This window comes from Cnephaeus nilssonii (assembly GCF_951640355.1).
Source record: "Cnephaeus nilssonii genome assembly, chromosome: 11".
Lineage (NCBI taxonomy): Eukaryota > Metazoa > Chordata > Mammalia > Chiroptera > Vespertilionidae > Cnephaeus > Cnephaeus nilssonii.
Window position 1 is genome coordinate 82,329,752 of NC_137082.1, and position 16,421 is coordinate 82,346,172.

Consider the following 16,421-nt stretch of genomic DNA (forward strand, 5'->3'; position numbering starts at 1 on the left):
TCTTCATCCAATAATGCTTGTAATTGTTGGTCTTCAAACTTTTTCGGTTGACCTGGATGTTCTTTGTCTTTCACATAGAAATCATCACTTTTAAAGCGTTTAAACCAGCGTTCACAAGTATCTTGAGATGGAGCATGTTCACCATAAGCTTCCTGAAGTATACAATAACTTTCAACAGCACTTTTCTTCAAAACAAAGTGATGAATTAAAACTTCCCACAAATGCTTTTTTTTGGCATGAAATTCGACATTTTTAAGAGAAAAAAATATCTATGATGTTAACACTGTCAGCAAATTTGACACATGAAGTTTTGAAGTTTGCTGTCAATACAACAAAATAGCACACATATCAAATTGCATATATATCAACATATGTGTAATTCCATCTATTGAAAAAAATCCTCATTATTAACCGGTACACCTGGTGCTCAATACTATAATCACAGAATAGTTTTGGAACTCATACCATTACCATTACCCACAACAAACCGTGAACCTGTTGATGACTGTCATTTCCCATCAAAATAAAATCCTACCTTTTGGGATTCTGACTAGAATTGCATCGACTCAATAGAGCAATATTAGGAGAACTGAGATTATTATATTGCATCTAAATTCAGAGAACAGATTGGTGGTTGCCAGAGTAGGAGGATGGGAGGGAGAAATGGGTGAAGGGGGTCAAAAGCATAGTGACTATGGTTAGTAATACTGTATCACATATTTGAAAGTCGCTAAGAATAGTTCTTCAAAGTCCTCATTACAAGAAAAAAAAATTTAGCTATGTATATTGCCAGACATTAATAGACCTATCATCATGATCATTTCTCAACATATACAAATATCGAGTCTTTATGTTGTACACCTGAAACTAGTATAATGTTACATGTCAATTATGTCTCAATAAGAGGAAAATAAGTTATTTGATAGCACACAAAAAAATGTTTTTCAAAAACAAATGGAATTGTAAAATATAGTATCACCCCCAGAAGAACTGTAAAGGCTTCAAAGATAGTCCATATTCCTGGTTTATCTTCAGCCCATATTCCATCATCTCCCAGTTTGAACAAGTTATATAGGACATACCATAGAAGAGACATAAGCAATCCATACTGGTACAAAGTTGATGCAAATGCTCCCTCATCCTAAGAGGAACTCTTCAAGATACTTCAGAGGACATCTCCCCTTGAATATTCAAGGGGCATCTCAATTCAACAAGTCCTAATTAACAACCCTCAAAGTTGCTCTTTTTCCTAAGATCCATAAGAGTGAATGGCAGCACCATCAATTCAGATGTACCCAGCAGGCTCTCCCACTCCTTCCTCCCATGCATTCAATTGCCAAATGCCAGTTCTACCTCCTTTACAGTCTTGAATCCACTCACTTCTCTTCATCATTACTAAAACTTCATTTTGGAATCATCACTTTTCATCTAGTCCAGTTCAACAACTTTCTAAATGGCCTCTCTGCTTTGAACCTTCTATTTCCAGCTGCAAATCCATCCCTGGAAATGCAGTGGTGAAGGGCAAGAACTAAGGAGTTGTACATGCCTCAATTCACTAGCTATGTGAACTTGAGCAATTTTCTTAAGCTCTCAACCTCAGTTTCTTCACTGCCGAAATATGAAGGATAACACCTGCCTCTAATGGTTGATAGGAAGATTAAAGAAAATAAGACATGTATTGTGAACAGTGTTCCACACATAGAAAGTCAGGGTTATGCATGTGTGGGGGTGAAGGGACAGAGGGAAGGGCACATGATGGATGTGTCAAGGACTGCAAAAATCACAAGATACGATGCAATGTCCTAAAGCATTAATGTCACTTGAGAGTTTGAGAAACCATTTTATACCAAAATAAGGATATATTGTGGCATGTAATTCAATACTTGCATAAATATTTAACATAAAACGAGATTTCAATAAAAATTTTCTCCTGGGAGGTTAAGGCTGTTCAGAATGTGCCTCCTAGAACCTCTGGGGCGTACACATTCTCTTCTCTTCCCTACATACTTCCAGGAGAAAAGTCTGGAACCACTGGATGCACTCAATAAATGAAATGAAAAATCTCCCAGTGGCTCCCTAATTTCTTCAGGATGAAGTCTGAACAAGGAAAACTGCTGTACAGAGCCCAGGTTTACCTCTCCACCTCATTGGTCTAGACTCCCACGTCAAGTTCCACTGCAGTGGGCAGGAGTCTTACACTCACCCCCCCTCATCGCTGGACTTCCGTCTGGGACCATTTCTGCCCCCTGAATCCTACCACCTCTGCCCCGCTACATCCTCCTTTTCCCTGGCCTACTCCTTCTGTCCCCGGGTCCCACTTCCTCTGGCATTCCTGGGTTCAACTCCTCTTCTCCGGGGCTGGGCCAGGAGCCCCCCTCCCACCCCACCCCCGCCCACGGCGTGCTCTCCTTATCACACTTGCACTGCCCCCACGGTTAAGTTCTGTGAGTTATGGGGCTCTGTTGCCTTTCCCACTGTACTATCTGGCGCTCAGTAAAGACTTTCGAATTAAGTAAACTTAAGCATCCGGGTCTCTACGATTTCTAGAACTAGAACCTTTCAGCACGAAAGGGCGATTCCCGCCATCCCGCGTGGGGCGGGGCTTCGGGACTGGTCTCTGCACTCCGCCCCAGCCCCCGTTCCAGGGCCTAGCAAACGCCAGACTGACCAGGAAAGACTCCAGCTTCCAAATACAGTCCGAGGGCACGTGCCGAAGAACCACCGACACCTGAGTCGCGCTCTACCCCCGGGGCGATTACAGGTACGCGCACCCAGGGCCCGGCGGAAGCGACGCGCGTCCTCTCCGCGCATGCGCGGTAGCGCCATGGCCCAGGGGGGGACGGTGCCCATCGGAGGGGCGTGACAGTCCTCACTGAGCAAGCGCGCGGGTTGGTCCCTGCCCCGGGAGGCGTGGCCTAGAGACGCAAACAGGTAAGGCCCGGAGCCCTCCCACAAAGAAATGCAGCCTCCAGACTAGCGGGCGGGCGGCTCCTCACCGCTGCTCCTTTCCGTCCTCACAAAGGCCCCGCTAACAGGAAAGTCGCACAGCCCCGCAGTCACAGCGTCCTCACCGCGGGTCCAGAGGGCCCGGGGCAGCTCTGGATTTACGCCGGAAGCTGGGCCCAGGACCACAACGGAAGTCCCGCCTCCCCCCCAGTCCATCTCCGCCCCATCTGTCCAGGGTTTCCCTCGGGTCTCGGACACCCAGCACCGGATTTAGTTCTGCTCCTTTACCACCATCGAAAAGAAGGATAGACTGTTCTGGAGACCCATTTTTTTTCAAGGGCGCTGCCACGATGCAAGAGGAAATACCAAGCCCCCTGCCTTTGCTCAGTAAATGTTTCCCATGCCGCAGCACCAAGGTCGAACCAAGTTTTATTGGGTAACGTCTTTGCTGCAACCCTCCACATTCTCGAGGGGCAACTCAGAAGTCATCTCCTAGTTTCCTTGAAACACCCCGCCTCTGAGGTCATGCTCTGCTTTGCTACTTGAATACTGACACTGCTACTAACCATTACCTCAGGTGGCGTCCCTCTTTTCCTGAATGAGCTACCCCAAAAGCTGGCACGGTCGTTGCCCACCCTGCCTCTCCTCAGAGAGCGCTACCACAGGCCTTTACCTATCACCTCCAGGGAAGCAATATTTTGGGTTACTTAGATCCACCTTCCTCACTGCTCCCACCCACGTTGGGAGTCTCCACTTGTCTCCCTTAGATCCAAATGAACTACTTGACTGCAGAGATGGTCATCTGGTGCATTCTCTATGGAAATGACTAAATGAAAAAAGTTCCGACATAATAGGACGCCCTGGTTTACACATACGGAACCTTTGGACAAAACTGCTGTGTCCTTGACTGGAGATTCAGTTGCTGCTAAAACACCAGCCAACATCCCCTGCGCAGTGCTGCAGTCAGCCATGTTGCAGCCGTAACCCTTTCTGGTCCCTGGACTTTATGCTTTTCCTCCCCACTGGCCTGGAGGTTGTTTTTGTCTTATTCACACTTGTTAAGTCTGTTTCTATGTAAGGGCCCCCTTGGTTGAAGGAAAAGAAACCTGTTTCTAGTTTCCCGTTCAGAGCTAGGAGACTGTTTTTGATGAGATTAAAACACCACTGAAGGATTTTAAGCAAGTGGGTATTAAGACACGCATTTTTTCCCTAATGCTTAGTCTGGCTGCAGTATGGAGAGCGGATAGGAGAGGTGTCAAAATGAGAGTCTAGACAGGAAGGTACTGTAGGTTTATAAGAGAGATTCTTAAACTGTGTGGGGAAAAACCACAAAAGAGACAAATTCAAGAGACCTTTAGGTGGTAAAATAGAAATTGGTAATAGATTGAGGGGAAGGGAAGGGAAGGCATCAAGATAATTACTAGGTTCCTGGTTTGAGCAATTGGGTCATTCACTATGATGTGGAATAATGAAAGAGAATCAATGGCTTCCTCCTCATCAAAAGACTCAAATGGCTTTGCTGCCAAAGAAGGGATAGGACCTGCCCTAGCTGGTTTGGCTCAGTGGATAGAGGGTCCTGAGTTCAATTCTGGTCAAGGGCACCTACCACGGTTGCAGGCTCGATCACTGGCCCCTGGTCAAGGTGCATGCTTAAGTCAACCAATTGATGTATCTCACATAAATATTTCTGTCTCTCCCTTCCCTTCCACTCTCTCTCTAAAAATCAATGGGAAAATATCCTTGGGTGAGGATTAACAATAACAAAAACAGGGATGGGACCTCAAAAGGAAGGGGCTGATTTGGGAAAGAAAAAGATGGAGTGGAGATGTAAAGAAAGCAGTATCAGAACTGAAACAAAAAGGGTAGGATTTCAAAACTTATCTTGATCATTAATACCCTTAGACGTTGCCCATTCTGTCTACATAATAGTTTCACAATATCTGACATATCATGACCAACCAGGAGCTAAGGAAATTTTAGCAAAAATACATTCCATTTGACATGACATCAAAATTTTATTATTGGTAATAACTTTGAAACTAAATCAATGAAAAAGTGATTTAGCCCTAGCTAGTTTGGCTCAGTGGATAGTCTTGGCCTGCAGACTGAAGGGTCCCAGGTTCGATTCCAGCCAAGGGCAAATGCCTGGGTTGCAGGCTCAATCCCCAGTAGGGGGTGTGCAGGAGGCAGCCGATCAATGATTTTTTCATCATCGATGTTTCTATCTCTCCCTCTCTGAAATCAATAAAAATATATATATTTTAAAAAGTATTAGGGTATAAATTTGGTAAATATTTATAGACTAGAGCCCTAGCTGGGTGGCTGGGATGTAGCATCGTCCTGTAAAGCAAAAGGTTCTGGGTTCAATCCCCAGTCGAGGCATGTTGGGGAGGCAATGAATCGATGTTTCTCTCACACTTTCACTAAAATTAATAAACATTTCCTAGAGCAAGGGTTAAAAAAAATTAAAACATTTATAGACTAGAGCCAAGATCCTTCATGACAGGTCAGAGGCAAATAGATGCAGGGTCAGAATACATAACACCATAAATTGAATATAAAAGTTGCTCACGAGTCTTCCTGATGTATGTCATCAATTCACTGAGGAAATTGAACTGGATATTTGGAGGCCAGAATGATCAGGAATTGAATTGGGATATTTGGAGGCCAGAACGATCACAGATTGTTAATTCTGAGAATGAGTGAGGAGGATGTGGGCAGGCAAGCAGGGCACTTAAATTACTGCCTACTAAAATGATACTGTGGCTACTAAATCACAACGGCCCCGGGGAAGCCAGGGTTAACCTGTGAAAGCTTGCGGAGCTCCCCTCAGGCAAGTTAAAGTTAGAAATGTGTAAGTGGCTTCCAGAGATGGAATACTTTGATATTCAGTGCTTCGCTTTCCCCAGAACTGCTTTGCTACAGAATACTCTGATCCTGCCCTGCTGTGCCTGCTCCCTAATGAGAGTGTGAACTTCTGCAGTAACTGACACTAAATGAGCACGGTGTGGTGCAATGTCTTACATGAAAATGGCATCAGGACAGTCTCTTTTATTTTTAAAATTCTGTATGGCTCATAGCTGTTGGAGAAATGGGAGTACCCTCAATTAACTGCTTCTTTTGAATAATCTGGTCAGTGGCTTACACTCAGACTCATGCATGAGCTCTTTGTAAGGTCAAAAGAACATTGCCTTTTAGTGCCGAATATGTTACCCACATGAACCAAGTAATCAACTGTGAATCCCTGGTACTTTTCTTTGGTTCAGCTATAAGCCTGGGGCCCAGAGATAATCCATCTGTAACTCAGGGATGGCCAACAGGCATCCAATACTTGCTTCAGTTTTAGAAGTAAATTAAGTCATATAAAAGTTGCTCATGAGTCTTCTTGATGTCAATTCAATTCACTGAAGAAAAAAAATGGCCTGGCTGGTGTGGCTCAGTGGTTGAGTGTTGACCTATGAACTGGGAGGTCAAGGTTTGATTCCTGGTCAGGGCACATGCCCCGTTGCAAGCTCAATCCCCACTAGGGGGCGTGCAGGAGGCAGCCGATCAATAATCCTCTCTCATCATTGACGTTTGTATCTCTCCTCTTCCTCTCCCTTCCTCTCTGAAATCAGTAAAAATATATATTTTTAAAAAGTGGATTGTGAATGTTTTCATTAAAACTGTGTTTAGTGATTTTACAGAAAACATATATAAGAAGTGTTACACACAAAATGAGATTAATTTCATTAGCACCTGACGGTATACACTAAGGTAAAAAAACACGTGCTTGACTTAGAAATTTTACTTTATTTACAAATGTTGTGCTATAAACAAAGATGCAATTCTACCCCTTTTAAATATTATAACCCATAATTTCTAGAAAAAAACATTTACATAGTTTTATTCTTTCTGCATAAAACTGTATTATGGGATGAGTTAAATACAGAATGGTCTAAGACATCAAAACAAAACTTATCCAGCATGAATGCCCTAGTGACAGATGGAAATAAGAATTAAGACTCACAAGCCTTCATGTATTACTCCAAGAAATGGAAACATGGATACTTTTGAGACAGGTAAATGCTTCTTACATACGTAAGTCTTCTTACATAGATAAGTCTTCTTACATAGTATAGTTTATAAGTGTGATTGTTCAGGATTGCTCTTAGAGGCTAATGTTTATGCTGATTTCAAAAAATAAGTCACCATTGTAAAAAGGGTCTATACTTTTCTACCAATGAAAATATGTAGATACTAATCTGGTCTCATTATTCAGACCAGTTATTAAAATAAGAAATGCATGAAAATAATTTAAAACAAAAACACAATCGCCATGTGACTGACTTACAAAATTATAATTCTCCCTAAAGTCAGACTGTATTGCTCCTCGATAGTTACTATGAATTTGAATTTTTCATAGCCAAGACAATATAGACAAAATATTTAACCAGAGGTCAAAATAAAACCATCCCAATTACCTATTTATCACTTTATATGTAGTAATTAATTTTTAAATCCTTTAAGTTTTATCTAGGAGGATAATCACTCTCTGAGCATAACTAAGTCACAATGAACTTCAAAAGTTAAAAAATATCATCCCTGAGAAGTGAGAGAAGAAGCTCTAAAAACACAGAAGTGACAGTCCTGCACCCTTTGAACAATCTTAACCATAGCACAAACTTTTATTAACAGTCAGCAATCAAATGTATTCCAATCCTGGATAGTTACTACCTCTGATGATCTGATCTTCTTATAATGAAACTTTAAGTGCAACATTTAAAAAAAAAAAATCAGATAAATAGGGACTCTGGTTGTTTTTTTTTTATCATGTTTACATTTTTTTCAAGTCCAGGGACAGCTAAGATATGTATATTCCAATAAAGACAAAAGTAATAACTTCCGCTGACATCTCTTCTTCTGAGTCTCCATTTCCTCCATTGATCTTCACCCAAATAGTAAAAGCAATACAATGGCAATTGAGTTTACTATTATCAATGGCACTGCAAAAAAAAAAAGAAAGTTTGTTATAAAGAAAATATCAGAAAGAAAACTAAGTCATAGTTACTAGCATCCAGGAAGGTCAGCAATACCTAACAATATGTCATCATAATCATATTACAAGTACTTATAACAAGAACATTCAAACATGCACTGGATCATAAACTCCAAAACTTAAAGAGGGCTTGTGTGACAGGGGATAAGGATCACAGTGATACAAGTAGATTAATATGAAAACATCTGTGGATGGTGCTAGTGTAGCTCTGGGAACATACAAGCACACCGGACTCAGGCAGAAATAGACCCATATGGCTACCAGGGATACTTGACATTAGAAATATGTACAAAGATGATTCCATAGTTTCATCACCAAAGTAAGAATGAACTTATCATCCTATTCAGAGTTGTGATTAAAGCAGCTAAAAAAAGGAGGAAGACAGAGAGACCCTAGTTTTAATGGTTTTCAATAAAAGGTTTTGTACTCTTCTTTATTGAGGTACTCTAAAATATTTCCTAAGAGAATAGCAAATATGGGACCTTTATTTTTCTCTTGAAAGCCTGATGGGACTCTAGATGACTTTACCACTTGGAAGCAACAGAATTTCCAAAAGGCAAGAATATCATTGTCTTTCAACTCTGAGGTAACATACAAACAGGTTACACCACTGAGCATTCAATTTGCACCAACTGGCTTAGAAATAAGAGGCATAGAAAGAAAGAAACCAGTAACTTTTAAGCAATAAAGCCAGGTTAACGAGAAAAAAATTTCCTGCTACAAAGGTGGTATGTGATAGTATTCACACCCAGAAGCTTTGCTACTTAAATCAAACCACAAAATTAAAACTTAAGAGTGTTCTACTAGTTTTTCTTCTTACCTCTCATTACGGTTCTTACAGATCGAATAAGGTTCATTAGCTGAGATTTAATTCCTGGCTCCTCTCCGAATCCACCAATTCCCTGGTCTGTTCCCCAGCCAACTGTATAAAATAAAAACGATTAGCAGTGTTAAAATGTATTATGCCCTTGCCTTGCTCCTTCATTAGTCATTTTCTAAAAGATTATCTTGAGCCTTTGTTAAAGACATAAAATATAAAGTCATATGACTTAAAAACACTAAGTGAAATATTTTACAGTATATTTTTTACTTTTGATAAGCAACAAAAACTCATTTCATTTCCACGGTGGTGTTATAAATTATACTATATCTAATAAATTATTCCATGGTAAAGATGAACACTGTAACCCCCTGATTGATTTTTTTACTCCTTTTTTAAACTAACAAAGTATTTTTCAAGTCAGAAATGAAAAAGCAGTGTCAAGTTGAAAAATTAATTAGATCAATTCAGAATTTATGAAGCCCAACATTATTATCAGTATAACGACACTGTACTAGTAACCGAGATTCACCATCTACATTACATAGGGGAAATTTTAAGCTAAAACTGATCACAGCTTGGTCAGGCCTTTAGAGCATGCTCTATCATGCCAGCAGGGGCACATCTTTTTTTTCCCCCTTCCCCCTTGATCTTTCTTCATTTCTCTGATTTGAGGTGAGGAATTTAGCTCACTATCCCACTTACTTTCTGTAAACGAGTCTTTCACCTTTTCCTACATCATTTTCCTGATATTATAAATCATTTTTTCTTTACCTGCTAGTTCCTTTTTTATTGCCTGACACATTCTCCTGAAGACTTACATGTCCTCATTTCTACAATGTGTCTTTCTCTTGTCCTCATTTCAGGTTCACCTGTCATATCGCATGACTCCATTTTTAAAAATCTCAAATGACCTGTTAACCCTTAAACTTGACAGAGAACAAGTCTTTATTTTATACATGATATCAATATCATGAAACAAGATTTCACTTTGCTTAATGATTTTTTTGTTTTGGCAGCCCCAGCTGACTAATATAATTTCATGTTTCTTTTGTATTACTCATAATTAGTACTGGATATAAATACTTGTCTGATTTTTAAAAAATGTGTGGTTAAAAGAAACAACAGTTTTATTGAGACACAATCACCTACCATCCAGTTCACACATTTCAAGTGCACGATTCAGTGGTTTAAATATTTCAGAGTTGTACACACTCAATTTTAGAACATTTTTATCACCCCCAAAAGAAACCCTTGTACCCAATAGTAACCACTTCCCAACCCCTCAGACCCCTCTAGCATTAAGCAACCACTAATCTGCTTTCTGTTTCTATATAGTGCCTATCCTGGACATTTCATATAAATGAAATCATGATATGCAGTCTTTTATGACTAACTTCTTTCACTTAGCATAATGATCTCAAGGTTCTGGCATGTCGTATATGTCAATATTTCATTCCTTTTTATTAACAAATAATATTACATAGTGTGGATACACCACATATTATATGTCATCTATCAGTTGGTAGACATTTGGACTGTTTCCACTTTTTAGCTATTATAAATCACTAGAGGCCCGGTGCATGAATTCGTGCACGGGTGGGGTCCCGAGGGGGGTGGGGGGGGTCAGGACGTGATCGACCCTCCAGGTGGATGATGGGACGCCCTTGCTGGCCCGGGATCCAGATCCGTCTGGCCAACGGCGCTGATCCGTTGGTACCTGACCTGTTCTCTGGAGATTAGACCTGCAGGACTACTGAGGGAGTGACTGGTTGCTGCCAGGGTGGTGGGCTGCCAGGATGGGTCAGTCAGCTGAGCAGTGCTTCTGCTGGGGGGAGAACACTGACCTCCAGAGGGCAGCTCCTGCATTGAGCGTCTGTCCCCTCATGGTCAGTGCGCATCATAGCGACTGGTTGACCAGTCATTCCAGTTGTAACAGTCGCTTAGGTTTTTATATATATAGACCAGAGGCCTGATGAACGAAATTTGTGCAAGAGTAGGCCTTCCTTCCCCCAGCTGCCAGCACTGGCTTTCCTCTGGCACTTGGGACCCGGGCTTCCCTCTGGCCGCCGGCAGGAAACTGGGACCTGGGCTTCCCTTGCAGCCCCAGCTTCACCTGGCAGGTCATCTGGAAGGACATCCAGAAGGATGTCCGGTCTAATTTGTATATTATGCTTTTATTATTATAGACGCTGCTATGAACATTCATGTTCTTCTATGTAGGTGTTTGTTTTCATTATTCTGGCTACACCTAAAAGTGGAATCACTGTATCACATAGTAACTACTAATGTTTAACATTTTGAGGAACTGCCAGACTATTTTCTAAAGCTGCTACTCCACATTATATTCCCACCAACAATGTATAAATGGTTACAATTTCTCCACCACTTCACCAACACATTACTATCTTTTTTATTATAGTCCTCCTAATTGGTGTGAAGTATATTTCATTATGGTTTTGATTTGTATTTCTCTAATGATTAATGTTAGCCATCAGATAACCTATCCAAATTTTTAAATTGGATTGTTTACCCTTTATTATTGAGTTGTAATAGTTCTCTATACACTCTGAATAGCAGTCATATATCATATATATGATTTGTAAATATTTTCTCCCATTTTGTAATTGTTTTTTTATGTTCTTGATGGTGTCCTTAAAAGGCACAAAATTCTTAACGCTTTGCACTCGCTTGCTTTTTTCTCGATTCCTTTATTCTAATGCTAACCGTGTGGAGTCACACTCGACATCCGAGTGCAAAAGGTTAATTTTGATGAAGCCCAATTATGTATTTTTCTTTTGGTTCTTCTACTTTTAGTGTTGTATATCTAGGAAAGCTTGGTCTAATCTAGGAGTGGGGGACCTTTTTTCTGCCAAGGGCCATTTGGATATTTATAACATCGTTCATGGGCCATTCAAAATTATCAACTTAATTTTGCTGTATTTGGTCAAACATTTAATTAACTCACCCCTAATGCCTTGGCAGGGCCAGACTAAATGATTCCCCACGTCCCCCACCCCTGGTCTAATCCAAAGTCACAAACCTTTATGCCTATATTTTCTTCTAAGAGTCGTATAGCTTTAGGTTTCACAGCTTATAAGTCTATGGTTTTGAATTAATTTTTGTGTTTGGTATGAAGCAGAGGTTCAACTTCATTCTTTTTCCTATGGATATGCAGTTGTTCCAGCACCAGTTGTTGAAAGGCTATTCTTTACCCATTGAATTGTTTTGGCTTCCCTGTCAAAAATCAATTGACCATAACATAAGGATTTATTTTTGGACTCTCAAGACTACTCCATTGGTCTACATGTTGATCCTATGCCAATACCACAATGTTTTGAGTGCTGTGGCTTTGTAGTAAATTTTGAAATCTCAAAATGTGAGTCGTCTAACTTTGCTCTTCTTTTTCAAGATTTTTTTGGGGGCTATTCTTGGTCCCTTCCCTTTTCCTTAGAATTAACTTGTCAGTTTTGGAAAAAAAAAAGCCAACTAGGATTTTGATAAACATTGCATTGTATCTGTAAATCAATATTATTGTTTGGTATCATCTTAGCAACATTAACTTCTGATCCATGAGCAGAGGATGTTTTTATTTTAATTATCTTTAAAAGTATTTATTCTTTAATTTTATTCAACAATACCTTGTAGTTTTCATAGCATGCGATTCACACTTTTGTTAAATTTATTCCTAAGTACTTTATTCTTTTTGAAATTATAAATAAAACTGTTTAATTTTTTTATTATTCATTGTTCATGTATAGGAAAATAATTGATTTTTGTTACTGATCTTGTGTCTTATAACCTTACTGAACTCATTTATTAGTTTTAATAGTTTTAGTTACTCCTTAGAATTTTCTATACAAGATTGTCATTTATAAACAAGAGATAGTTTTACTTCTTTCAACCTCACAATGTGGATATCTTTTCTTTTTACTCATCTAATTGCCCTGGCTAGAATCTCCAGTACAATGTTAGAAGTGGCAAGAAAGGGCATCTTTTCTTACTCTTAATTGGGGAAAGCACCCAGTTTTTCATCATTATATATAACTGGAGGCTTGATGCACGAAGATTCGTGCAAGAATGGGCCTTCCTTCCCTTGGCTGCCGGCACCACCTTCACTCTGGCTGGAGCCGCCTTTCCGCCTTCCCACACTGCCCAGAGGCCTGGAGCGGCTGGGGTGGTGCGGAACGCCTGCATCGTCCACCATGGCCACTCGGCGCCTGTGTATGCAAATTAACCCACCATCTTTGTTGGGTTAATTTGCATACTCGCTCCTGATTGGCTGGTGGGCATCACAAAGGTACAATAATTTGCATCTTACTCTTTTATTAGTGTAGACTAGAGGCCCAATGCACGAAATTCTTGTAAGGGGCTCAGCCCTCGCGGCTGCAGCTTAGTCCCTCTGGACGGTCGTTCTACCATTCAGTCTAATTAGCATATTAGCTCTTTCTTATATAGGATGTTACCTGGGGTGTGAGAGGTGTGAGGAGGGTGTTTCCTAGATGTTCTTTATCAAATTGAGGAAGTTCCCTTCGATTCCTAGTTTACTGGAAGCGATTCAAGGGCTATATTGGTCACCAATTCCCTTTGTACTCTTCTTTCCCTGAGCAATTTCATCTTTACATATGGCTTCATTTATCATCTGTGGCTGAGAAACTCAAAGTTCAATCTCCACTGTGGCTCTTGCTTTGATTTAAGGATTTAAGTCCAACTCACTACTACTTCACATCCCTGCTCGCTTATCTCACAGACATAATCTCAAACTCAGCATGTCCTAAACTTATTTCATGCTCTTCACCTTATCCACCACTACCACCCCCATTTTCCTCCAGTACTCTGTAACTTGGTAAAGGTATAACCCTTCACTCGGTTGCTTAAGCCTGAAAACAAAGAGAGATCTTTGACCTTCTCCTTTCTTCCTTATTTCCAATGTCCAAACAATACATTTTGCCTTTTCTACCTTTAAAGTATCTCCTGATTTGTAACAGTTTCCTAGGGCTACCATAACAGAGCAGCACACACTGGATGGCTCAACACAAAGGAAATTTATTTTCTCACAGTTCTGAAGTCTAGAAGTCTAAGATCAAGGTGTTTGTAGAATTGGTTCCTTCTGGAGATTCTGAGACATAATCTCCTCCATGACCATCTCCTAGCTTCCCACAGTTAACGGTAAACCTTGGCTCTGTTTGGCTTGGAGCTGCCTCAAGTCAGTCTCCGCCTCTGTTGTCGCATGGCCTTCTTCCCCCGTGTGTCTGTGTGCCTCTGTATCTCTTTCTCCTTACATGGACACCTCATTGGGTCCAGAGCCCATCCTAATCCAGTGTGACTTCATCTTAATTACACCTCCAGAGACTCAGGTCACATTCACAGGTACCAAGGGCTAGGACTTTAATTTATCTTTTGGGTAAGGGGTGGGGGTGGGGGGGGCACAATTAAACCCACAACATGATCTCTTCTACTTTTCTGTATGTACAGTGGTGAAAAGATGGACTTTTGAGTCAGATTGCCTATGTTTGAATCCTAGGTCTGCCACTTTCTAGCTGCGTGATCTTAGACAGGTTACCTACTCTCTTATTTGTAAAGTGGGGATGAAAACTATCGCATAAAGTTGCTGTCGGGGTTACACAATATATGTAAAGCGTGTGATACAGACCTGGGCACACAGTGTTAAGTATTAGTTGTTATTATTCTTATTATGCCCACCCAACTGATAATGTACCCACCGTCTCTACTTGTCCACTCTCGACCCTTCCAACCTGTTCTCCGTACTATATAGCAAATTACACAAATCTGGTCAAGTTACTGCCCTGCTTAGGACCTTGCTTTCACCTGCCCCCCGGTTTTCACACCCTCTCAATTTCTCCCAACCCCTCACCTGCACCTCGTTAATGTTTACTCACTTATCAGATTTGGGGTTAGACACAAGTCCTCCAAGAAGCTTTCACAGATTCACAGGTTAAAATTTCACTGCGCTTCTCTTCCATAATATTCTGCATCTTTGTTATTGTGACTTGTCAGTTTTATTTAGATTAACTTCCACTAGAAGGTCAGGATAACTGCTGTAACCTCATCAGCTCTTACTACGTGGGCCTGGCACATAATTTGTGCTCAGTGAATTTTTAAAAAAAATATATTTTATTAATTTTTTACAGAGAGGGATAGAGTTAGAAACATCGATGAGAGAGAAACATGGATCAGCTGCCTCCTGCACACTCCCTACTCGGTATGTGCCCGCAACCAAGGTACATGCCCTTGACAGGAATCGAACCTGGGACCCTTCAGTCCGCAGGCCTACGCTCTATCCACTGAGCCAAACCGGTTAGGGCAGTAAATTTATTCTGAAGGAATAAACATAATAATCTTGTTCATGGGTTTGAGTTGCAATGATTCACACAAATATAACTGGTACACTGTGGCAAATGGTGCCTCAATGTGCCTCCTACAGCAAGCGAGCAGCCTGCCTTGCCCAGGATGGCCGGGGGTGGGGGGTGGTGCTGGACTGTGAGGTCCCGGTTGGCATAACCTGTGTCTTCATTTTTCTATCCTTCCAGTACAGTTCCTGGCACATCGTAGATACCCAAAACTATGTGCTGAATAAACTTTCTTGGAACGTGGGTGGCTGGATGCCGTGATAATACCATCACTTTCCCTTTCCTCGTAGCCCCAAAGTCCACGAACCCCCACAGCCCTCCATCAGCTCATTCACCCAATTACCTGTGCTCCAAATGAGCCACGCCCTTCCCTCTTTCACTGAAAACTCAAACCCCGGGTTTTCGACCATAAGCGGTCACAGAGAAGTGCACTAAATGACTAACGGAAAGTAATCGCGGGCAGGGGCGTCCCTGGCTCATCGCAGGGTCCCCAGTGCCACCCCCAGGGCCCGGCACGCAGCGGGCGTCAGTGGAACCATCTTCACCCCGCTGGGGAGATGCAAATGGCTGGGCTTTCCCCCCACCCCCGCGAGAAAGGGCCCCAACCTCAGGCCCTTTGCCGCCTCCTGTCCTGTCCCGCCCCAGGCTGTCCCCCGCGCGGCGGTCTCGGGTCCGCGCCCCCCGGCAGTGCCGCCGCCACCTCCGCCCGGCCCCACGTCCCACTCACTGTTCTTGAGGAATCGCTCCTCGTGCAGCACCGCGATGGCATTGACGCAGAGCAGGGCCGCCTGCAGCAGCGAGTACAGGGTGAAGGCCATGGTGGACGGGAACCACCCCGGAGCCCAGCAGATTCGTCCGCAGCCGCCGCAGGGAACGTGGCGCCGCCGCGGCCGGCGCTCTCCTACGGCGGCTGACGAGGCCCAAAACGCCCTCTCCGAGAAGCTCCGCCCCCGACTGGCTGGGTCCCGCCCCCACGCTTGCGTCAGCAAGGCCTGCTGCTGAGCTGTCCAGACCTGTGCTGGCTCCTGCAAGAGCCACGTGTGACTGTGGAACGCTTGAAATGGGCTGGTCCGAAGTGTGGGGCTGGAAGTGTAAAATACACATCGGATTTCAAAGATTTGGGACGAAGACCAGAACGTAAAAATCTTTGAATAATTTAAAAATGTTGATTACATGTGAAATATGTTGAATATATTAGGTAAAAAAGTCAACATTAACTTTATTTCCACTTTTTAAAAAATGTGGC

The 16,421-nt window shown here is 42.0% G+C and overlaps 2 protein-coding genes across 2 annotated transcripts in view; both read right to left on the reverse strand.

Moving 5' to 3' along the window:
• HDHD2 (haloacid dehalogenase like hydrolase domain containing 2) overlaps window positions 1-2,806 on the reverse strand; it is a 28,086-nt gene extending 25,280 nt beyond the window's left edge. Inside the window, exon 1 of the mRNA XM_079783961.1 lies at window positions 2,669-2,806. The gene's annotated coding sequence lies outside the window, so the exon portion shown is untranslated. The remainder of the gene's footprint in view (window positions 1-2,668) is intronic.
• Window positions 2,807-6,718: 3,912 nt separating this feature from the next.
• On the reverse strand, window positions 6,719-16,074 carry IER3IP1 (immediate early response 3 interacting protein 1). Its single transcript, XM_079784565.1, has 3 exons — window positions 15,903-16,074; window positions 8,805-8,906; window positions 6,719-7,931 (listed from the first exon to the last, which is right to left on the reverse strand). The coding sequence occupies exons 1-3, from the start codon at window positions 15,991-15,993 to the stop codon at window positions 7,876-7,878; spliced, it is 249 nt and encodes an 82-aa protein (XP_079640691.1). The 5' UTR covers window positions 15,994-16,074; the 3' UTR covers window positions 6,719-7,875.
• Window positions 16,075-16,421: the final 347 nt, after the last annotated feature.

Excerpts from the sequence above, each read along its gene's own strand:
- IER3IP1 (XM_079784565.1), bottom strand. The coding sequence starts at position 15,993 with ATGGCCTTCACCCTGTACTCGCTGCTGCAGGCGGCCCTGCTCTGCGTC. Across the intron at positions 8,907-15,902 it reads GGAGCGATTCCTCAAGAACA|TTGGCTGGGGAACAGACCAG; the intron begins GTGAGTGGGACG and ends TATTTTATACAG. Across the intron at positions 7,932-8,804 it reads TGTAAGAACCGTAATGAGAG|TGCCATTGATAATAGTAAAC; the intron begins GTAAGAAGAAAA and ends TTTTTTTTGCAG.